The 25,883-nt window shown below is 41.2% G+C and overlaps 1 protein-coding gene across 3 annotated transcripts in view; it reads left to right on the forward strand.

Moving 5' to 3' along the window:
* amot (angiomotin) overlaps positions 1 to 25,883 on the forward strand; it is a 107,049-nt gene that overhangs the window by 50,945 nt on the left and 30,221 nt on the right. For all 3 annotated transcript variants that reach the window (XM_070983496.1, XM_070983495.1, XM_070983494.1), the window contains 4 exons: positions 7,168 to 7,744; positions 8,584 to 8,728; positions 11,143 to 11,235; positions 12,772 to 12,917. In XM_070983496.1, the coding sequence (XP_070839597.1) occupies positions 7,168 to 7,744; positions 8,584 to 8,728; positions 11,143 to 11,235; positions 12,772 to 12,917 (961 nt within the window). The remainder of the gene's footprint in view (positions 1 to 7,167; positions 7,745 to 8,583; positions 8,729 to 11,142; positions 11,236 to 12,771; positions 12,918 to 25,883) is intronic.

A 25,883-nucleotide genomic window follows, 5' to 3' on the forward strand; every position in this document is an offset into this window, starting at 1 on the left:
GCAGACACAAATAGGCACGTACAAAGGCCGTTTACGTATGTCTGAACTGGATCTGCAACCTGCGAAGTGAACTGATCCCAGGCTGTTTAGCAGTGATTCACGCCCCGTGAATCAACTTAACAGAACCCCTCCACGGAAGAAATAAAGATTATAATATACAATACGTTGCCAAACGTTATAAATGGGCTTCCCAATAAATACGGAACACTGCACCGACCACACCCTATTAGGCTTGCTAGCTAGTACAAATGCTCCCCTGGTCCGAGTGTTAGCAAGTTTGTTAATGCTTGGACTGTGGCGAGCATTAGTGCTATCTAGTTTTTATTATTATTTATTAGGGTGATCGAACTAATGCTCACTAAGAACACAATTTTGCAAGGTGGGGGAGACATCTCGCCATGCATTTAATGCGTAGATGAAACAAGTAATAATATTAAATTACGCATAGAAAATAAATGCAAAATGTTAGCTTATAGGCTAGTGCTAGCAAGCAATGCTTTTTTTGCGCGCAAAGTGGGGGACTATCCTGTCCAAAACACGCACATATTAATAAACTCTTCCTGTGGACATGATCCTGCATTTAAAACATCAAGCATTGGTTTTTTTGCCCTTATGTGAACACTTTTATATATTTTTACTTACTCCTCTGGATATGCCGCGACTAGTGCTGTGATAACCGGGAACACAAGAGAATGGCTGCCTGAAGGACTCGTCACTAGATTTAGCTGACCTGGGAAGTGCCTGACCAAATTCACTCAAGTGCAGTGGTGTAAAGCAGTTAACATTTGATAACTTGAGCTACACACTTCAGCCATTTGAAAATAGCCAATCTACAAGCTCACTGCTCAAGAGGCTGACGACCCTTCACTCCACCTCTACTACAGACATGGTCCCGTTTTTTCCTTTGATACACTTAAAACACTTTGTCAAAATGCCCCCCTCCCCCCTATAATTTATGTTTTTGTCAAAAATACACTTTGTTTTTACAATATCCAAATATTGATTTGTTATTTTTTTATATAGGCTACTAGAATTTGCCTAATGCGCAATTAATATATGTATTTCGCAGTCACAATAATGAGTAGCTGGAAGCAAAAAATTGTTTAACAAATTTTAATAATAACTAGTAAACGCACACTACACAACACACAATAACAATAATACGCAATAACAATAACACACAGGAACATAACAATAACACACAATAACAATAACACGCAGGAACAAAACAGAGGGTTCATGATGGCTCAGTCTCTACTCAGGTAGGCTAGATAAGCAAATGAAACCCGTGAATGCTCCTTGGTGCAGACTCGAAAAAAACTAGGCCTCAATAAAAAGAAAAAAAAAACTTGGGAATTAAATAGATCTGGCTGAGAAGCTCGCGACCATGTGGTTTGGGTTGCCACAATACAGGCAAAACTTCTCAGTCGTCCTCCTGTTCCTCTCCACCGGGTCCAACTTCACTTGGGGCCCAGGGGACCAGGGGCCTGGCACCATGCAGCCGCGAGCTGTGGCACAGGTGACATCCACTGTTGCGGGTCTAGCTGTACCACAGCTGACATCCATTGTTCCTGGTATCTCAGTCCCACCACAGCCAACATCTTTGGTGTCTGCAGAATCTCCAGACAGGATGCTTTTGAGGTCACCCATAGTGCGAACTGTGCGACTCATGTTGACCATGATGAGGGACATAGTGGACATGGCTCGGTACATCTTGAAAATATTCTGTTCTTGGGCTTGCAGCGTGACCCGTATCGCTCCCAGCTCAGACTGCTGGCCGGCACACAGTTCTTTGACCTCCTCGAGACACTTCTCCACCTCCGGCTCCAGCTGATCCTGGTTTTTGGACATCTCGGAAAGTTAATTTAAAAGTTGAAGTTAAAGTTAGTTAAAGTTACTTCGACCTGCGAGTGCGACCTGTTTGCTGCACTGCGCTAAAGAGGCAGTGATGTGAGCTTTGATCAGTGCTATATAGACCCTGCAGGATGTCATTAGTTGCAGCTGGTTCCACAAAAATATGATAATAAAATATGGGACTTCCAATGGGTTGTTTCTGAAGACAAATGAATGATAAAACAAATATCAAACAAGTAATTTGTGCTTCACAGTAGTAACAATAATTGTTATAAAAGATATAAAAGCTAAAATAGCCTAGTAATACAGATGACGACAATAACAATAGCAAGTTAACAAGTAACAGGGTGCTTCACAACAGCAAGTAATGACAACAGCTGGGAACAAAAATAAGCCAGGGGCAGAGGCGGTCCGTACTATGAGACAAACCAGGCATTTGCCTGGAGCCTTGGGCCCCATATAAGGCCCTTTGGGGCCCCAAAATACCCTCTTCATATTTTGTCTTATTGTTTTTATAAAACAATACATAAAACAATACAATACACATCTAATTACTTAAACATCACAAATAATAAAGTCAAAAGTGCATTAGGGATGTACATGATTGCGGATAATGATAACATTTTTTTTCTTTCAAATTAGCTCTTTTTGTCATCACCTCAATGGGAATGTGTCCACACGTGTAGACTTCCACTTACAGTAAAAAGTTACACCGGAGGATTTACATGTGCCAGTTATGCTGCACAGCCCCTGCTGAGGAAGGTCAGACGACAATGTACACAAACATCTGCATGTGCATCACCTGACGGTGATGAAGGACGGTGCTGTGCTCAACTGACTCACCTGCAGCTCACCTGTCAGAGAAGTCTCTGTCTGCCGTTCCTCTCTCTTTAGCAGTGTTGGGGAGTAACATGTAATGAAGTTACGTAATTTAATTACAAAATTTATGTACTTGTAATCCGTTACATTACTGGGAGAAAATGTGTAATTAAATATACAGTTGCTTTTGGAAATTTCCATGATTACAATTTTAGTTACATTTGAAAAATCGCCACAAAAGCTCGTATTTATCAATAGTGTCTTTAAATCTCTCTTTCCTTTTTTTAAATAAATCTTTATTTAACCCTGAATAAACAAATGTCAAGTCCTGACTAATATTGTATAACCAAGGTTTTATGAATCTTTGAGAATCACTGAGAACATGCTTTAGTCCAGGGGTGAAGCTCAGGAAAACCAAAGTTGAAACAAATTCAGATCTATTTGCACACATCCATGCTTTAGCACAATATTAGAGTTTGCAATATCCATAGCAAAGGATGTTGAATCCAATATGGCCACTGAGCCCACACATAACCCATACGGCACCCAGATATGGTTGACCAGTTCAAACCCATGCCCACTTCACCCATACATAACCCTAATGGGACCCAACTGTGGGTGCCCAGTTCCAGCCCATGCCCACTTGGCCCATATAAACCTCTTACCGGACCCAGAATTGGTTGACCAGTTCTAACCCATGCCCACTGAGCCCACACATAACCCATACGGCACCCAGATATGGTTGACCAGTTCAAACCCATGCCCACTTCACCCATACATAACCCTAATGGGACCCAACCATGGTTGCCCAGTTCCAACCCATGCCCACTTGGCCCATATGTAACCCATATAGAACCCAGAACAATGGCCCACTTCTAGCCCATGCCCACTTGGTACCCAGGTAACACACATTGAGTCCATACTGTACCCAGGTGGACATGTTGTCTGGGTATGCGAGGGCACAATCTATGCGCCCTCAAAAAAAAAACAAAAAAAACTTGCCAGTTATCTAGACCAGTGTTTCCCAACCAGGGGTACGCATACCCCTAGGGGTACGTGAGCACATTGCAGGGGATACGTGGAAAAATTAAGAATTTATTTCCAAGGTAATAAAAAATATTCTCAGTCATTTCATAAGTCAGTCAATAAAATGATACGTGTGCACTATGACTTGTTTCCCTGCGGAGACAATAACCTGTGGCACAGCCATACTAAAATCAAAACAGCGGGAACCTGTGTACCTGCAGGTATAGTTGCTTTCGTCAACGAAAATTATGTCTAAATATCGTCGTCAACTAACCTTTATCACGTGATGAAAACGAGATGAGACCGCAATGTAAATGCTGGTCATGTGACGATAACTACAATTAAATATATAATGCAATATCGTTGACGAATTAAAACAAGATTAAATGTGGTTTACAAAATAAAAACTCACGGCAAACTGCCGACATCACGGCATTAGTTCCCACTCGCAGCATTATTTAGAAGATGCAGCTGCGGTAGGTTAGCGTTAACGACAGACACCCGACGCAGAGAACGGGATCAATTCAATTCAAATTCAAATTCAATATTCCTTTATTCGTCCCTCAAGAGGAAATTCCAAATTTCACAGCAGCATCAATAAGTGAATAGAACATACAAAAAGACAACAAGTGCATGCAATTAACACAGTATATACAAAGTTGTAATAGAAAGAGAAAGAGAAACAACATCATCCTATGAAAATGTACCGAAAATATTGCACAGGTTATTGCCCAGGTGCACAGATTGTCTCACATGTTCATATTCAGTTTGATGGCAGGCCGGCCGGCTTTGGTTGGTAAAATAAATATGTTGTGAATTCAAATCAGAGCATCTTCGTGTCTGGAATGGATGTATTCTTGAGTCTATATCAAGAACAATATAATAATAAGACAACCTTGTTTGAATTGTGAAATGGGTTTGACTAAAAGAAAATTTAGTCAAAAATTTATATGGATTCACTTCTACGTCTGTGGACCCACCGCAGCCTCACTACTTTGGTGGTGAAGTCCTGGCAAATAACTCCATGAAGCCAGCCCATTTACAGCGACACCAGAACACCAAACACTCAGAAAGTGTCAGTAAAACTGAGGAATTTTACAAACGTAAGCTGTTGGAATTGCCATGAGTGTGTCAAGCAAAGCACTGGAGGCATCTTACGCCATGTCTCAGCAGTTATGGCTGAAATTATGATTGACAAGAAAGCAGCCGATACACTCAAGAAAGCCCCCTGTTGAACAACACCGTGTCCCATTGGATGGATGATATGTCGGTTAATATTATTGAACCCGGATTTAATTGCTGTTATGGATGATGCTGTGAAGGTGATAAATTTCATCCAATCCCGGCCACTGAATCACAGACTGTTTGAAACTCTTTGTCATGAGAGCGGCACAGAGCACGAACAGCTATTGCTTCACACGGATGTCCGCTTTATGAACTGCGCAGTGAAGTTTCTGTGTTTCTGACACAGCATCTGCATCCTCTTGCTGTGGTGTTTGGGGATGCTGAGTGGGTGGCACACCTGGTGTATCTCGCTGATGTGTTCACCAAACTTAACGAGCTCAACCTCGTCAATATCATAATCATTGTCGTCATAATCATAGTCATAATATATTAGTATTAATAATACAATATTAATAATACAAACGTTTACTATAATATTCTTATATTTATCATTTTCATTGCCTTGAAGGCAACATAATTTTATGTTTAATTTGAGTTAAATAAGAAGATAATGCCTGAATATTAATTGTTCAATTTAAGGAGAAGGAAATAAAATGACTTGTGTTGAATATTCAGTCGTGTTATATTCTACTTTTGGAGAATCATGAACACGTATGAGTGGGGGGGTACTTATGATATGACAAAAAGGCTCAAGGGGTACACAAGACAAAAAGGTTGGGAACCACTGTTCTAGACTACTGCTCATTTCCACGTCAAGTTAGTGGAGTGGGCGCTGGGGTGCCCTTATTGTCACGTCAATTTGCTGCTGAGAGTCATATAGGTTGTGTGTGTCAGAAGAGGCAAGGGGGAGGAGGGCAGGGGATCAACTTGCGACTGCAGAGGTTGGATCAAAGCAAGGGGGAGGGGGGCAAGGGATAGACTGATGATCCCAGGCTACACAACACAAACTGCTTCCAAATAAATTGTATTTCATTCATAAAATTAATATAGACCCATATACCTACATGTAATTGGGTTATGCGAAAAATGAAAAAAAAAAAAAAATCTGTGCATGCAACTACGTGAATGTGTTTACATCACGTGACTCCGGTTGTTTGACAGGCGGACGGACAGTGTTGGCAAATGCAAAATGGCAATGCAAAAGGTAATGATGTCGAGTCTTCATCTTCACCATGGGATGGTTCGCCCAGGGCGTAAAACTAGCCAAGACTGCCTCTGATACTGCTTGATACGCAACAGTACAGTGTGTTTAGCTTGTAAATTAACTGATTACAGTGATGTTACACCAAACAACTGGTCTTAACACCCATATTACATAAAACACTTAAAATGATGACGGTGCCTCTGTCATCATTTTAACCAAAACAGCAATCCAGTTCCATACCATTCCGTATATGGCTAGTACTGTACATTTACATTACATTTACATTTAGCTAGTGTGCTAAACACTAGCATGCTAATCATTAGCACACCAAACTCAGACTTTACATCTTCCGAACAGTAAACTTGACTTAGATTAACTATTACTGATGGACACAGTTGAGCACAGAACATGGACCACTGGCAATTCAGAAAAGGCACTTAAATACATGCTAAGGTTTTGAACCCCACTTAACACTATTGAAATGGAACTGAATGTAGTGCAGATGCACTGAAATGACAAGACTTAGCTGTTACACCATCAGGCAGAGAGCGAATTGAAGAGGCAATTGGCTCAGTAAAAGGATCATTAGCAGGAATCTTCTGTGCATGGTGATCTGTATCCTCATCTGAGTAAGTTGCTGGAAGGCTGGCTGGAAGACTGATAGTCGAACCACCTACCTTTTGTAGATCCGGAAAGGGCCTCTGTTGTTAAATGTTGTTTAAACAAAATCAGTCAAGACCTACTCTACTGCTAATTTATTGAAACATGCTCAATTTAACTCAAAAATAAAATGAAATATAGACGCCCCCCTAGTGTTTTACATACACTTTTTACTTTCTTTTTTTTTACACTTCATAGATAAGGACTATAAGATTATTTATATTATCAGTATGACTATTATTAATATGGGGCAGGTGATGGCCAAAGACACGCCAAATGCTATCATTAACAACAGAGAAAAAATAAACACTCTACTTTAGCCAGATTTTCTCTTTGAGTCAAATTTGAGTGAAATGAATAAATAACAACCAGTCAGCTTGGAACAATGTTAGTGAAAACATTTCCAGAATTCTGTACATAAACATAAGGCACCAGCTGAGGTTGAGAACCATGTAGTCACACCGCTGATCTCTTCCCAGGACCATTAAGGAGGGTTCAGTTCACTCCCAGAGGCCCCTTCACCAGCACAGTCCCACTTCCTCCGTCACCTCCGTGGGCTCCTTGTCCCGCACCCAGTCCTCCATTCTCAGTAGCATGGTCAGCGCCTCCCATTCCTCCCATCCCTCCTTCCCTCACCAGCACCCCCAGAGCCAGGGAGAGCCCTTCCCCAGCATGGGGCCCCGCAATCCACAAGGTCCCAGCTCCCACCAAGCAAGTGAGCCCTTCACCCCAGGGTCCATTCACCTGCAAAGAGGTCATGGTTTCCTTCATGACTCCTACGGCTCCACCCCAAGGATGCACCATCAGCAGCAGCAGCACCATCAGTATCAACAACAACAGCAGCAACATCAAACCCTAGGACCTCCACCTCCCCAGCCCCAGCCACCAGCCCAGGCTGGACATTTCCCCCATCCGCATTCCTACTCCCATCTGCAGGGTGAGCCCTTTGCTATGATGGCGTGTGCCCACCAGAGGGTAGATGTTCTGACGGAGGAGAACAGGATGCTGAGGCAGGAGATGGAGGCCTGTCGCGAGAAAGTCAGCAAGTTGCACAAGGTAGGATATTGATTCCTGTAATTGCTCCTTCATCGTCCACACTGACCACAATAGTGACCCCTTCTAAATGCAGGCTAAATTCCACAGTCCTTGGTCTTTGTCAAAGTGCATGCTAAAGACCAGCTGAAGTGGATATCTTCAGACACGGTCTCCTTGCTCAGCAGTGGCAAAGGGATATTAACACAAAAGCAGGAATGTTGTCCTAAAAAGACTGTAGACAATTGTACGGAAACAAAACAATAATTAGTTCATCATATGCTATACAAAGGCAAGAACTCTAAGTTACTTTGAACATTTTTTTACAAACTCTGACTCATTCGCTCTAAATTTGAAGTGACACTGTGGAAACTTTTTGGATTTTACAAAGTAGAGTGAAAAAGAGAGCTTGGATAAGAGTCATGGGATCTGTGTCCTGGAAAGAAATCTTTCAGCGCTATGGCTATCATGCAAATTCACGTAGTAGCACAGGGTTTCATCGTGCTCATCATGATGCTGATGAAATACTTTGCAGTGCAAAGCAGAATTCAAGAAAAAGTGACCAAAACACACGCTGTCTTGGCAGAGTGAAACCAATTCCGTGTGAATAGTGAGGACTTCATATTTGGTGAGGCTTGGGCTGTAGTAGACAGTTTTCAGGAGAGGCACCAAGCTTTATCTGTTAATAGATGACAAACACATGACTTTCTGGGAGACTAGTTTTGACCCATGTCAATAATTTAATATGAATGTGGACATTCAGCAGAGAAATTAATTTTAACATTTGGACAAAGGTTTGAGGCATCTTTCACTCTCCCTGTCTTCATTCTGTCTCCCTTCATGGCTTCTGTGCCTGTGGACAGTTGGAAGCAGAGATCCAGCTGGTGTCAGAGGCCTATGAAAACCTTGCCAAGTCCTCCTCAAAGAGGGAGGCCCTCGAGAAAACCATGAGGAACAAGCTGGAGCTGGAGGTGCGCCGGCTGCATGACTTTAACAGGGACCTCCGAGGTGAGAGAAAGTAGGGAGATGCAATGAATCACATACCAAAAATTGATTAGGTAAGAGGGGTTGAATGTGCCCATATATGACAGACATTTTGCACCATAAGTGTATTGGAAAGCTTGTTTGCCCATTACATTACGTTACACACACACACACACACATACACACACACACACACACACTGGAGAGAAGAAAGCTCCATTCATGGATCGGAGCCCAGCTCCACTGAGAGTGCCTTGCAACAAATCACCACAGAGCTTGTTTTTCTTTCCTGCCATCTCTCTTTCCTGCTTCCCTTCTTTCTTCTCCCTTCATAGCTTGCATAGTAAGATATACCTTGCTTTAGCTTTTTTGGTTAAAGGTCAACATAATCATTGTGGATCTTGTTGAAAACATATCTTCATGTCAAAGTGTCCTTGGGTAAAATACCAAACACAGAATTGCTCCCGTAGCTTTGCCATCAGCGTGAGTATGCATGAATGACTATCGTTCCTGATGAGCAGGTGGCACTTTGCATGGTAGCCTCTGCCACCAATGTGTTAATATGAATATGAATGGGTGAATGCTGACTTGTGTTAAGTGCTTTGAATGGTCAGTAAGGCCATTACAGTCCATTTCCCATTGTTTTATTTCTTGAATGAAGATAAGAGCGTTAAAGAGAGTTTGTGCTCTGATACCAGCACTTCAGTAGGTGTATAAAAAGGTGGATAAAACAAAAGTGTTTTCATGTGTATTTTTACTGCAGCTGTGATGCCTTTTCAATGAACCAAACATTGTCAGGAATCAGTTTCACATAAATTCAATTTCAATTTCACTTTTATTTGTATAGCACCAAATCACAACAAATGTTGTCAGAGCTGGTACAGGCCAAGCTCTTTTATCTACAGAGACCCAATAGTTCCCTCATGAGCAAGCACTTGGCGACAGTGGTGAGGAAAAACTTCCTTTTAACAGGCAGAAACCTCAGGCAGAACCAGGCTCTGGGTGGGCGGCCATTTGCCTCAACTGGTTGGGTTAGAGAGGGAGAGCAAGAGAGAGAGAGAGTGAGACAGACAGAGAGAGACAGACAGAAATGCAGTCAGAGAGAGAGAGACAGAGACAGAGATGGCGCATTTCAGTCTCTGTCATTTGCAGTCTCTGCAATAGGATACCATGGTCAATGGTGTCAAATGCAGCACTAAGATCCAATAAGACTAGTACAGAGACAAATCCTTTATCAGATGCAATTAGAAGGTCATTTGTAACTTTAACCAGTGCTGTCTCTGTGCTATGATGCACTCTAAATCCTGACTGGAAATCCTCAAATAAACTATTATTGTTTAGAAAGTCGCACAGCTGATTGGCAACTGCTTTCTCAAGAGTTTTTGAGTAAAACAGTCTAAAACTGCGACAGACTGAGTAACAGTTTCTACTGTTTCTGTGTTTGAAGACTTAATGATGGTCCGACAAAAGAGGATTCTGTGAGAAGACTATAAAGTCTTCAATTTCAGTGTCATATGTCAGAACATGGTCGAGGGTGTGATTAAAACAGTGAGTCGGTTCATATACATTCTGATGGAAGCCAACTGAGTCTAATACTGAGGTAAACGCAGTGCTAAGGCTGTCATTATCAACGTCAACATGAACATTTAAGTCACCTACAATAATTACTTTATCTGCTTTAAGGACTAAAACTGATAGAAACTCAGAGAACTCAGCTATAAATTCGGAGTGGGGACCAGGAGAGCGGTATACTATAACAAATAAAACTGGCTGCACTGTTTTCCATTTTTCATGAGAAAGAGTGAGAACAAGGCTGTCAAATGAGTTATAGTCAAGTTTAGGTTTAGGGTTGATTAATAGGCTTGAGTCAAAAATGGCTGCAGTGATGCTGAATTGTTTTTAATAGACTAATCAGGAAGTTTTTTGTATTTTTATTTATTTATTTAACAAATTGCAATAGATGAATCATCTTTTGCTGGTTCAGTCAGATTTAACTTCAAACCAAGTATTCTTGCTGATAGCTAAACTCATCCCACATTTCAATTCTTGAGTGATGACTTGATACTCCTTGGAGTTTCAAAACAATGATTTGATGAGCAACCAGCTCCCAGAGCTGCTGGGAAGAAAAGCGTGTGTGTCTGTGTGTGTTCTTAGTCAAAATTAAGAGTTTATTAAATTAAGAGATTAAAAGCCTATGAGAGAACAATACACTTGCATTCCCTGTATTCCCGGAATGTTTAGTCACCTGTTTTTGCCTGTAAAAAGTGACAGAATTTGGTACTAAAGTCAACAGCAGACTGAGTTGGCAACAGCAAGTACTGAACCATGAGTCTGTCATGGTCATCTTCGTGAAAAGCTGTAGAGTAAAAGTACTAAAATCTTTTTTGTGTGTGTCTGTGTTTGTCCCAACACTGAGCATGTGTGCTATTGTTTTAAAGAGCGCATGGAGACGGCCAATAAGCAGCTTGCTGCGAAAGAGTGTGACGGCTTAGATGACAACCGCAAAACCATCTCCCAGCTGCTTGCACAGAGTGAGTACCACACACACAGAGCCAAGGACATTCAACATGCCACTCCTGGCATTCTTCAGGGTCTTGACAACTTTATCGTCTATCTCATTGGATGTGTCTGAAGTAAGACAAAACATATATTTCTCAAATTTATTTGTGTTACATTTTAATCCATGGATAGATTACAGCTTTATGGTAACAAGGGATGAGTCCAAAAAATTATATGCTGTGTATTTTCCTCAACAGTCTTCCTTGACTTGATGAAAAACATTATGAGGTGAAGAAAAGATGTGAGGGACCACTGTGCTTACAGAATCCAGCTGCACTAGCTTACACTAGGCTACATAATCATGTGACGGCTGAGGTTATCATCATGGGTCTGCTGTAGGCCTATTCTGTCCTGTGCTTTCTTGCCATGTTGTTTCATGCATGCTATATAAATGTGAACTACCCAGTGAAAAATATTACTTTATTACCAAGGTTGGAATTAAAATTTTAAAATAAATAGTGATATGGATGTAGGAATTAGGGATGTTGTACCAGAGAGAGAGAGAGAGAGATAGAGAGAGAGAGAGAGAGAGAGAGAGAGAGAGAGAGAGAGAGCGTGGATGAGCAAGAGGGGAGTATCATGAAACCTAATGTTACTCTACAATTCTGTGGTTTATCAGGGAAATGTATGAACTACAATGCAGACTGGATCTCTGTTAACAGTGACAGACAGACATCTGGCTAAAAACATCTCATATTGCTTTTTCATGAGAGACTTCTTTTTTATGGCCCTAGATTAGTAGACTGCATTTCGTATGAATCCACAGAACCAATTATGATATGTGAACCTTTTGCATTTGTGGCATCCCATAGAGGTGAAGTGCAATGTGCTTCCATTCATAAGCTTTGTCAAAACTGAAAATGTCTCAAATTCTAGGTTGATATCTGAACTCACTGATTTTTGAAGTCATTGAGTTATTGCACATTTTCAGAAATAACCTATTTTGATAAAAACTGACTAGCTGATATAATTGAAGTGTACTGATATATTCAAATTTCTTTAAAAACCTAAGATTAGCAAAGCGCATAGCTGATCCTGACTTAGTTTTGGGACATTGTCCCTGCAGTTTCTATGAGATGTAGAAAATAAGATTTTGAGAAAACTGAGAAAAATATTTAAAATTTGACATTTTTAGAGCAGAAAACCTGTGGTGCAAAGATTAAGATGACTTGAGAGATTGATGTTTTGAAAGAATTTTGATTAGGCAAATTTGTTTTTAAGATAATTGTGAAAACGTAAATGTGATTATTACAGCACCACCTTGAGGTCAGTGAGTTACATTTCATGTGGTGGAGCAGTGGGTGGAAATTTGCAACCCACCTGCCCATTTTTGCATTTCTTGAACTTTAAGTCCAAGGTTCAAACAGATGAGTGTTGCTGCATGGACAACTAATAACAATAAGATTAATGAGAACAAACAGTTGGGTTCCAGCACCAGAGCTTTGCTGCTTTGTTCATAAAAATAAGGAAGAAAGACATTTTCTTTGCATATTCTTGTGTTTGTTCAGACAAAGAGACAATGCGTGAGAAGGAGAAGCTGGAGATGGAGTTAAGCGCACTGCGTTCTACCACAGAAGACCAGAGGAGACACATCGAGATCCGAGACCAAGCACTCAATAATGCCCAGGCCAAAGTGGTCAAGCTGGAAGAGGAGGTAAGTGTGTCACCTGCCACTCATGCTGGATGTTATCCTGGTTGGTGGATTGTTGTCATGTTTATCAGAGCCAGAAAATCCCAATTTAGATAAATGAGATGGATAAAGAAGCCAAGGTGGAGCTGAGGTTGGTCAATCATATTGCAACCACGTTCTCTGAATGTGATGAGACAATACATAATCTGTAGAGCTGTAGAGAAACTACAACATTTTACATTTCATGCATAGTGGAAGTTTCAAATTCTTTATTTGTGTTATGCACAACTGTTACAGAAGAGCAATCCGTTTGCAATGAAATTCTTCTTCTCAGACACAATGCTCATACAAAAAGAAAATCATCAATCAAGAAAAAATGATAATGTAAGACGCAAGATATAAAACAGTATATAATACTACTAACAATAATGCTTACAAGGGCACATATATATATTAGTGCTGTCAAAAATATCGTGTTAATGCAAATCAGTTTTAACGGCGTCATTTTTTTATCTCAAGTTTAACGCTCTTTGTGACCTAGTGAACTTGTAGTTTTTATAAGCTGTGGCCACTGCTAGTCATGTAAGAAAAACTACAGGATCCAATTGTAAACTGGAAACAAAACAATCGGCACGCCCCACGCACTTGTTTGGTCTTGACTGCTTGTAAAAGAGTAGGCTACCGGTTTGTGTGGATGTCAAGCGCGAAACGCCAAAATGGATACGAACAAGATAGAAAGTTTAGTTTCAAAAAGATGCCAGATGGGTCAACTGACAAGACCAAAGTTATCTGTGTGTATTGTCGGTGTGAACTGAATTATCAACGTAGCACATCCAGTCTGAAATACCACTTGATGGCCAAACATGCAGCGAATGCGAATTCTCTGCCACCCCCTTGTCAAAACCAGGCGACAATGGATGGCTTTCATCAGAGGCATATGGATGCTATTATGTTCAAATGAAATTTAAGAAAGGAAAGTTTAAGCCATGGTTTAACCGCACTATAGGCTAAGTCATAGTTTACAATGATGTGCACTTTGGAACTTTATCTTGTATCACCCTGTTTTGATCCCTTAGAAAGGGTTGTTGAAGGGGCTTTTTTGTAACCAAGTATTTATTTTTTGTCATCTGTTTATTGACAGTGTTAAATTGTGTGAGATTTGATTCATTCAAATGTGAATGACTGCTCAAAGTGAGAATGTTAGTGTGAAATATAACACTACACGTTGTTCTTTTCAATTCAAAAACATTTGCACAAAGCAAGCCTATCCACTTTTCCATGTTGATAACAGTATTAAAATGATAATTCAAGGGACATTTAGAATAGATGAAAATCCATCCATCCATCGTCTATGCCCGACTATCCCTTTCTGGGTTGCAGGGGGGCTGGAGCCTATCCCAGCTGTCCTTGGGCGAGAGACGGGGTACACCCTGGACCAGTCGCCAGCTGATAGCAGGGCAAAATATATATAGACACACAATCATACAAACATTTGCAATGCGACTGCATAAAATTGTAGAGACAGAGAACATAATTCGGAGTAAGGATTGCTTATTATAAATAAAATGTAATGTTCTGTCTATACATACTGAATTATGTCTTTTTTAAAAAATAGGATTTATTGGTTTGCTCAGTAAAAACAAACCAACTATTACATGCATCTCTCAAATTGATAGAGGGGAAAGCAGAGTTGTGCTATAAGAAATCTCATATGGGCACACTCTCGTACCACAACTAACTGTATCGAACTGGATCACATCATATCGAACCAAATCTCTTTGTAAGCAAGTCATATCGTTATCAAATCATTTTTGAATCGCATCATATCGTGAACAGGAGCAAATCGCAACGCATGTTGCGTATCGAGATGCGTATCGAATAGGCCTCAGTGGTGGAGATATATATCCCTAATATATATACAATGCTGTGAAAAAGTATTTGCCCCCTACTGTATTTCTACTGTTTTTGCTTTTTTGTCACACTTAAAAGCTTTAGACCATTGAAGAAACTTTAATTTAAGAAAAAGACACTGAGAGTGAACATAAATAGCAGCTTTTAAATGATAATTCAATTTATTGAAAGTGAAAAATAATTCAAAACCAAAATTACCAATGTCAAAATGTAATTGCCCCCTTAACTAAATAACTGGTTGTGCCACCCTTTGCTGCAACAACTGCAATCAAGCGTTTGCGATAACTTGCAATGAGTCTTTCACATTGCTCTGGAGGAATTTTGGCCCACTCTTCTTTGCAGTACTGTTTTAATTCAGCCACATTGGATGATTTTCGAGCATGAACAGCCCGCTTAAGGTCATGCCACAGCATCTCGATCGGATTCAGGTCCGGACTTTGACTAGGCCACTCCAAAACCTTAATTTTGTTTCTTTTGAGCCATTCAGAGGTGGACTTGCTGGTGTGCTTCGGATCATTGTCCTGTTGCATAACCCAAGTGCGCTTGAGCTTAAGGTCACGAACTGATGGCCGAACATTCTCCTTCAAGATTTTTTTGGTAGAGAGATGAATTCATGGTTCCTTCAACCACAGCAAGTCATCCAGGCCCTGAAGCAGCAAAGCAGCCCTAGACCATCACACTACCACCACCATGTTTGACCGTTGGTATGATGTTCTTTTTATCAAATGCTTTGTTAGTTTTGCGCCAGATGTAACAAGACACACACCTTCCAAAAAGTTCCACTTTTGTCTCATCAGTCCACCGAATATTTTCCCAGAAGTCTTGGGGATCATCCAGGTGTCTTTTGGAAAATGTGAGATGAGCCTTTATGTTCTTTTTGGTCAGTAGTGGTTTTCGCCTGGGAACTCTACTGTGGATGCCATTTTTGCCCAGTGTCTTTCTTATGGTTGAGTCATGAACACTGACCTTAACTGAGGCAAGTAAGGCCTGCAGTTCTTTTGATGTTCTTCTGGGTTCTTTTGTGACTTCCTGGATGAGATGTCGACATGCTCTTTGAGTAATTTTGGTTGGTCGTCCACTCCTGGGAAGGTTCGTCACTGTTCCATGTTTTCTCCACTTGTGTATAATGGCTCTCACAGTGGTTCGCTGGAGTCCCAAAGCCTTAGAAATGGCTTTGTAACCCTTTCCAGACTGATGGATGTCTATTACTTTCTTTCTCAGCTGTTCTTGGATTTCTTTAGATCGTGGCATGATATTTGGCCTTTTGAGATCTTTCAGCGTACTCCATATTGTCAGACAGGTTCTATTTAAGTGGTTTCTTCATTGTAAAGTCTGGAAGTAATCAGGCCTGGGTGTGGCCAGTGAAATTGAACTCAGCTTTCCAAAAGATGTTGCTAATCACAGTTAATTCATGATTTGACAAGGGGGGCAATTACTTTTTCACATAGGGCCAGGCTGATTTGGATAACCTTTTCCTTTAATAATTGAAACCATCATATAAAAACTGCATTTTGTGTTTACTAAGGTTATCTTTGATTTACATTAGACATTGTTTGATGATCTGGAACATTTTAGAGTGCCAAATGTGCAAAAAACAAGAAAATCTGTAAGGGGGCAAACACTTTTTTACAGCACTGTATACACACACACAGAACCAGTCAAAAGTTTGGACACACTTTCTCATTCAATGGTTTTTCTTTTTTTTTTTCCTTTTTTTTGTAGATTAATACCAAAGACATCCAAATTATGAAGGAACACATATAACACCATCCTTGTTATCAACTTGATGTATACAGTGTTATTACTATTGATTGGATTGATGCAGAAAATGAAAATTCCTTTTCAGATGACATTTTTATAAACCACTCTGATAACTTTCATCGCTTGCAGCAGCTACTTATAATAGGGTATGCCCAAGAAATAGGCTAAACAAGACTAAGAGTCTACTGCCATGATAGCAGCTCTGTGAGGCTATACTTAGACACAATGGTGCAACAAGATGTTAATGTTAAGCAGATATAATGTTTACCATATTCAACATCATCTGTCATGAATATCTGTACCAAATTTTATGGCAATTCATTCAGTAGTTGTTGAAATATTTGTCAGGACCAAAGTGCTGGACCAAACCACATTGCCATCCCTAGAATCATGCATCTAACTAAAATTGAAGGAATCACTGTCTCTGTCTGACAAGTTGTCTGGACAACTGTTCATCCGATCAAATCCGACTTCACACTTATTACTGGATTATTGCTGATGCCCTGGAAGTGCAATGCTGAGTATGAAGTTGTTCTGATGAGTTGTTCTCAAGAAAGCTGAGAAACATTGCCCTGCAGAGCTAGAGAGTCCCCGCTGTTCCAGACGCTCCTGTTCCAGACACGAAGTTTGAGTGCAATTTAAACAACAGTTAGTGACTATAACATGAGCCATGTATACCTCATTAGGCGTGAGCTAAATTGAGATTTGATCTTAACATTTTGATAACCACAGTAGTTATCTTAATGTTATTAAAGGTCCCATATTATGAAAAACCCACTTTTTCTGGCATTTGGGGTGTGATTTTGTGTCTTTGGTGTTACCACAGGCATACAAAGTGTGAAATAAGACTGTCCGTGCTTTCTTGAGTGAGATACAGATTTCTGAAAGCACCCTTCCAAACAAGCCGATCGAATTCGGGGAATACTATTACACAACAAGCCTGGACCTTTGCATGCTCTCACCCCCTACTTCTCTCCCCTGTGTCTCTCCACCCACCAGATATAGCGCCACCCTCTCACAGATCTGCCACTTCACTATCAAAAGCACAATGCAAGCAGCAATGTGAATACAATCTGTATTCACATTTTTCTAATATGGATTCAGTGAATCCTTCACTTGTGCTGTATTTCCATCTACAAATATTCATGACTGCAGTCAATAAATATTTATTGTATATCTGTAAAATGTTTCATGTGAATAAATGTGTAATATACAGTATTTGCCAGGGAAAAACTTTGCTACATGTTCAAGAAAAAATATGACTGACTTTATTTAGTTAATTATAGTGTAGGAACAGTGAAGTTGATTATTATAAATGAAACTCACTGCTCTGCCCCCCATAGCTGTAAAGGACCGTAGTCAACCCTGTAAGTGTTGTATGCACATTTAGGCAAACAGGTTCCAAACCTGGATGGTCAACCATGCATGGAGGCCTTTTATCCAGCTGCTTCAGCTGTCTCGTAACCTGTTACGCATAACATAAGGTGAAGGTAAAAACATAACATCCTATTGGATGTTACGATGGGCACTGGCGCAAGGGAGGAGAAGAACAGTCTTGTAAAAAAAAGCCGTTTAAAATGGAGTCCACAGATGGGTCCTCCCAGAAAAAAAACCTTAAAAAACAATAAGAAGTTAAAAGAATAAGATAAAAAGTATAAATAAGGCAATAAGACATAGGGTGGGACCGTTATGTGAATTTTAAGAGAGGTCCACAGCATAGGTAGGGCAGTAAAGATGTAGTGTGACTGAATGAAAAGAATGTTTTTCCTCTGGATTCCTGGTTCGCTTCAAAATGTTTTATTCCCAGAAGTTTAAGCAAGAGGATGTCAAAATGACTGCTTATTATTAGCGAGATATAAATATAAATAATTTAATAAATTGTAGCCAAAATCATAAAATACTGGATTGCTTGAAGAAATAGGCGCAATAAAAAGACACATTTATATAAAATTATACACATACACACACACACATATATATGTGTGTATGTGTATACACATTCTTATATATTATGAATAATCAAAAATCATGCATTGTCATAAATATTAGAATGTAAAATATAAGATGTAAAGGAAGTGTTAGAAATACTATAAAAGAGAGTGATAAGTGCTAAAAATAAGTGCAATGTTAAAAAAACACAGTTGTGAGTTATAAAGCACTCCAAGATTCGAACAATCCAGTAATGAGTTCAAAATAAAACATGTAAGATTATCATAAACCATGTGACATAAATATATAAATAAAAATAATTATAAATAATATAAAATTCATATTACACAGCAGTCATAAAATCTCTCCATTTCCTTAAAAAAAAACAAGAGAATGGGGGACAAGAAAAGAAGAGAGGTTAACATTCAGTTAAAAGGCAGAGATAGATCGGTCATTTTCAGAATTTTCATTTAATCCTGTTGGTTGAATGGTACTTAATTGGTAGATCCATCTTCTCTCCGCTGCCCGTTGCTGTGCCGTAGACCACCTCTGATTGCTCTCCAGGCCCATGCTTTGAAGATTGTGGGGTCCATGGAGTTTAAAATGGTTGTATAAGGTGTTTGTGCTGTTCCCACTGTTCATCTTAAAAATGTGTTGTTTAATTAGTAAAATTAATTGATTGCCCATCTCAAGGCCTGCCACAAATTAAAATCAATTTTCGAATAGGGATTAAAAATGTGTGGGAGACGGACAAATGCAAGGTGAGTATCTGCAGTGGCATGTTATCTGCAATCATACACTGCGATCATACTGTAAGTGTAAGTGTAAGTGCAGGTAAATATGCTGTGACCTATGGCACCTCCTGGCAGCATATGTTGTCAGGCTCTTACTGCACTGTTGCACAATTTCCACATGTGCACTGATACAATCAAATAAAAAAATGACAAATAAGAAACATTGCATACCAGCATTTTCAACCAATAACAGCACCCCTTTTTTACATTTGAATGTGTGTGCTCTAGCTAGCTACATTTCCTCAGCCTGAGGTGAATGGTCAGTAGTGCTGGTCAGCAGTGTCGTCTGCCTGCTCCGCCCATTCATGTGTAAATGAGACGGAGCGCTGAAACGAACAGTGCAGTTAGACCGGTCAATGTCTCGGCAGCACAGTGTATAGTGGCCCTTTGCCACTATCCACGCACGCTGATGGTTTAAAGGGCTTGTACACGTGCCAGTAGGTGCATAACACAGCAAATGTCCACTCATTACTTTTCTTATGTTGCGGATTTATTTTGTTACACACAGCCGACTCAATGAATACTCACTATCACAAAATACATCATAGTCCAACCTGCGGCGTTACACGCCACGGCACGGTCAAAAACGGTATGGCTTCCTCAGCGTTCGCACCTGGGCTGATTAACCCACCCACCTATATAGGTTCAAGACAATTGACTCAAACAGATACTGCCACCTACTGGCATAAATGTGTACAACACTCAGGAATAAAAGAAAATGACAAATCTGGCTCCTACACACCGGCCCCTAATTGTTAATGGTGTGCAAACATAACAATTCAATCAAACAAACAAATAAACAAATGGAGCCAAATGTTGTTGAGTGGCAGATGTACACGTAATATCCTATTGGTGCATAAACACCAATTAAACATCACAGGCTGCCATCAGCAGGCAAAGTTAAGTTACAGGCCTTTCCATAATACTAGATTTTGTCTTAAGACGGACAGATCGCACAAACCCATTCTTGTCAGGAAAGGTTTCCAGCACTTTACCGAGCAGCCAAGAGCCCCGAGGAGCTGTTGAGTCCACCACTAAGACGACGTCCCCAACAACAAGACTTCTTTTCCCTTGGTTCCATTTCTGCCTCTCCTGAAGCAACAGAAGATACTCTTGCACCCATCGCTTCCAGAACAAATCTGAGAGGTATTGGACCTGTCTCCACCTTCGCTTGACATACAGATCTTGCTTCACAAACAGTCCAGGTGGTACAGCAGGTTTACCTTTTAGGAGGAGAATGTGATTGGGTGTAAGAGGTTCAAGATCGTTCGGATCCTCTGATAACTTGGTGATGGGCCGATCATTTAGTATGGCCTCAACTTCACAAAGCACTGTATGCAGTCCATCATCATCCAGTGTTTGTAGACGCAGAACTGAATTGAGCACTTTTCTAATCATCCGAATAACACGCTCCCAAACACCACCATGATGGGATGCTGCAGGTGTATTGAAACTCCACTTGAATCCATGTTGAAGCAGTACTCCCTGTATCTTGCTGTGATTCAACTTTGCAAGAGCCTCACGCAATTCTCTCTCGGATCCAACGAAATTAGTACCATTATCAGACAACATGTGAGTAACTTGACCTCTTCTGCTCATAAATCGCCTCACAGCATTAATGCATGCATCAGTGTCTAACGAGGTCGCCATCTCCAGGTGAACTGCTCTGCTCGACAAACAGGTAAAAATCACTCCATAGCGTTTACACATGCTTCTCCCTCTTTTCACCTCAATTGGTCCGAAGTAGTCGACTCCCACGCTTGTAAATGGAGGGAGATCAGGCAGAGTCCTCTCCAGTGGCAAGTCCGCCATCTTTTGTTCACCTGGTCATATAGTGAAGCGTCTGCAAGTGCAACAGTCAGATATCATTTTCCTTATTGCTGAATTGGCCCCTGTGATCCAATAATTTTTCCTCAGTGTGGACAATGTGTGGTTTCTTCCACTGTGGCCCAGCTGATGGTGGATGTGTCTTAAGATGAGAGTTGCAACATGTTAATCTTTAGAAAGGATGAGTGGATGCTTACTCTCCTCTGGCAGCGCTGCTTTACTCAGCCGCCCTCCAACTCTCAACAGGCCATCTTCCAGGCGTGGATCCAGTTTGTACAAAGAACTTCTCTTTCTGACTGATGACTTTCCAGACAAGAGTGTGTCAATTTCCTCCTTAAACCGCTGCTGTTGAGCATACTTAATGATGGAAACCTCTGCCTCCAATAGGTCATCTGAAGAAACACTCTGCCCCCCCAAGTGTCTTTCTGACCCTCTTCATCTCCAACTGCACGTGTGGATTGATTGTTTGGGTCAGACGCCAGCTCCTTTCTCACTTGGCGTAACTTCAACAGAGCTCTTTTCACCTTGAAGAACCATGCGACTGAGACCTTCAGCCTCTGCCAGTTTGAAAAATAAGTGAGCAGTTGGTCAGTAGCACGGGGTGAGTCCTTCACAATTGCTGCACTCACAATGAAGTCTCTTTTTACTTCTGGGTCATCCAATGAGATGGCCGTCTCCACAACACACTCTGGCCAATGCCCCTCTGACTTCCATTGGAAGCTGGGCCCTTCCACCCAACTGCTGCCAGTCAGCAGTGCATCCACCTTCATACCTCTGGATGCATAATCAGCTGGATTCATCCTAGAACTGACATATCTCCACTGTGACACATTGGCAGCATCCCTGATGGTTGAAACTCTGTTTCCCACGAAGGTATGAAATCGTTTATCTTCATTTTTTATATATTTCAGGACGGAGGTGCTGTCTGTCCAGATGACTGAATCTTCCAACTGTAACTGCAGCTCTGCTCTCAACATCCTGTCCACTCGAACAGCAAGAACCGCCGCTGTGAGCTCCAGACGTGGGATAGTGACCTGTTTTAATGGTGTCACTCTTGCTTTTCCAAGCAGGAAAGCGACGTGAACATCATGCTGACAGTTCTCCATCCTCACATAACTGACGACACCATACCCACATTCACTTGTGTAGTGTGTGCTACCTTAATTTGATGTTGCATTCGTTGATAAAATGTCGGGGCACCACCTTCCTCAGCTAAGAAGGACTGCAGAAATTAACTGCTATAACGCTGATAAATACTAACGAATGGACTAACAGTAAACCAGTCTGATAACCTGAAGCGTAAATTCTGGATACAGGGATCGTAGATATTCAGTTCAAATGGACACCGTCTAACCAGGACTTAAATCAAAATATCATTCATTAAGCAGAATTGTGGATAATGGGTAATGTACCATGAATAATAAGACAGAAGATGGGAGGTGATATGACAGAACACACAAGAAACATATGGCAAAACAATGGTAAATAAATTGGCGATAGTGAGAGGCAGTCGAAAGGGAATAATGGGGACGCGAACGCAGAGTTAAGGGAATGAACGATTCATGGAGAGAATTTGGACGAATTGACCAACTCTTAACCTCACGGACCAACTCTTATTCAAACCCGCTTAGTGTGCCTACTTGGTTGCTGGCGTCCCGTTGTGCTCTGCTCTGAACTGACTCGAAGACGTTCCAGATGTTCGTCCGTGGCTCGATCTGCTTGGTGGTCTAGTGGAAGGCCCAGGCACACCAAGGTGACGAGCTGAGGCTGAACGGGGCGTCTCTGGAACTGGTTCTGCGGTGTCGGTTACAGATGAGGGACTGCTCCGGATGGTTGTGAACCGGACCAAGGATCAACAGCTGGCCGCAGGGTTTGGTTCGGTTGAGTCCGTGACGGACTATTTTAGACTGATAGTACAAATTAAGAGTCTCTTCGATGGCCGATCGAAGAAGGCTACAAAATTAGTATTACTTGCCTAAATTTACTGAGGTTAAAAACAAAACGTTTGGCTAAAGAGAAAGTTAACTTTAAAGCTTACGGCAAATTATAAGAATACGTCTTCTGAGGATAATTTACGCTACTCGGAATGGCTTGGAGTAGCTCGAAGACGAAAAACTTAAAGAGCAAAACGACTGTGCAAAACTTAAGACAAAAAGTACGGAAAAGAACTCAGCTGAGAGTAACTAGACGTGAAAAGAAAACAAAGGAACAGAACTAAAAAAAACAACTTAAGACAAGACTAAAAAAAAACTAAAACTAAACTAAACTGAGTAACGCGCACTACACGCAGTTTTTTAAAGGTCGCTCCGGGGCGTGTCGAAAGGGCAGGCCATCGAATCACGTGAGACGGTCTGTGAGGCGCGATCGCCTCAAGGAGCTGAACGAATCAATGATTCATACGAGGGGCTCATCTGCTTCTCACTATAGTCAATCACATATAATTTCAATGACAAAATTTCAGTGACATTTCAATATTGTTCACAGCATGCATTAGACACTTACTGTGGTTGGGTGACAACATTAAATGGTAATCATGGTACAGTTTCATCCCAACATGTATAATGATTCAATGTATAACTAATACACAAATAAAGATACAGGAATAAAGAAGGCAGGCTATATTTGCCAAAAATGATTATCACGATTACGGTTACTTATCGATAAATGTACCAAGTCAAGCATATTCAATCTGATGGTTAGGAAACTCTGGGTGGCAGTATGGTTTTGTGGTGACAATTCAGACAAACTTTTATAAAACCATTAAAATCACAACTTGGTCATACTTCAGGTCAGAGATACTGGGAAAACATCAATATTATGCGTACAACGAGTCCTGCAAGTTGAAAACGTGAAAAGTTAAGTTTAACATAAAAGTCTGGTTATCCTGGGGTATTGAGAAAAGCACACAAACATGAGTCACTAGTTGCTTCAAGGGATGTCCGGTTTACGACCCATCAGCATTTGCTGATGTTTGTGGATTCCTCTGAGGCCTGCCATTTGTCTCTTTAGGCAGCCTTGCTGTATGGAGTCCTCGGGCTATTGGGGGAGTAATTAGCATAGAGTGGGACATCCTGATTTAGAGATGGGCGTTGACCTTTTGGCTCTCTTTCTTCAGTGTGTTAGTAAAGTAGTTTACTGAGCCAGACTTCCTGTCTCTCTTCGAAATCAGATTGCATTATAGGTAAACCAGATGGTCTATAATTCAATCAGTTGGCGGGTTTACACCTCCATTTCCCTTGAGTATCACCAGAAAAGGAGGGAAAGAAGGGGTCAGTTAAAGGCCGGTTCTGCTACTCTTGTGTCGGAAAAGTGATGCACATGAGTATGTACAAGTGGTCCAAAATCCTTTGGCTTAATGCACCTCTCGATCTTAAACTCTGCAAGCTTGACAAGCTCCTCCAGCCACTTTGTCCAGTGTTGCTGTATGTCCCTTGGTAAGTTGTCATCCCACTCAAACTTTCTCCTGCATAGCTCCTGCAACAACACTTTGCCCGGTAGAGTGATTGGTGCAATGAACCCCAAAGGATCATACACTGAACTGAGCAGAGAAAGCATGCCACGTTGAGTGTAAGGTTTTTCTTTTGCCACCATCTTAAATTGAAAGGTGTCACTCTCGATGCACCACTGCAAACCAAGGGCTCTTTCCAAGGGAAGACTGTCTCTGTCTAGATCCAGTTCCTTTAAGTCCTTGGCTCGATGCTCCTCTGCGACAGCCTGCAGCACCACACGGCTATTGCTGACCCACTTTGTCAGGTAAAAGCCTCCCCGCAAGCAAAGAGCTGTGAGATCTTTAATCAGCTGAACAGCTTCCTTTTCAGATGATGTGCTCTTTAAACAATCATCCACATAAAAGCTTTGCTTCACTGTGCTGGTTACATCAGTAGAGAAGAAGGCCTGTCCATCCTCAGCTGTTTTCCTGAGTGTGTAGCAAGCGCAGCTCGGGGATGAAACAGCTCCGAACAAATGAACAGTCATCCTGTACTCTGCCACCTCTTGATTTATGTCACCCTCAGGCCACCACAGGAAACGAAGAAAGTCTTTGTCAGTCTCTGCCACTTTGACCTGGTAAAACATCTTCTGTATGTCTCCCATAACCGCTACCGGCTCCTGCCTAAACCTGATGAGCACTCCCAGAAGACTACTGGTAAGGTTGGGCCCCTGCAGCAGCTGACTGTTTAATGATGATTCTTTAAATGTTGCTGCACAGTCAAACACCACACGCAGAGTGTTCTTCCTTGGATGGTAAACTCCGTGGTGCGGGATATACCAGACCTTTCCTTCAGCACCATCCAACTGGTGCTGAGGTACCTTCTCTGCATAGCCATTAGAGATTACATCAGTGAAGAAGTTTGCATATTCCTGATGGAACTGTTCATCTCTTTGAAATCTCCTCTTGAGTCCTAATAACCTCTGCTTGGCCATAGACAGATTGTTTGGGAGTGTGGGATGTGCTTTCCTGAAAGGCATTTTTAGACTGTAATGTCCATCCTGAAGCTTTGCGGAATGACTTACGATTTCCAGAAACCTCTCGTCTTTTCTTGACATTTCCTCTTTATCATAAGTCTTTTCTTTGAAATCATGCATGTATTGACTGCTGAGCATTTCCTCCAACTTCCTCACAGAGATCCTGTTCACTGTGGCAGAGGGAAACTCTGTCTCCAAGGCACCACTGCTTCCACTCAGTGGACCATTAATGATCCATCCCAACACAGTTCTAACAGCTTACGGGCCATTCCCGTGGCTGTTGGTGACCTCCCATGGTTCCAGC

The sequence above is a fragment of the Chaetodon trifascialis genome, chromosome 16, assembly GCF_039877785.1.
Source record: "Chaetodon trifascialis isolate fChaTrf1 chromosome 16, fChaTrf1.hap1, whole genome shotgun sequence".
Classification (NCBI taxonomy): Eukaryota; Metazoa; Chordata; class Actinopteri; order Chaetodontiformes; family Chaetodontidae; genus Chaetodon; species Chaetodon trifascialis.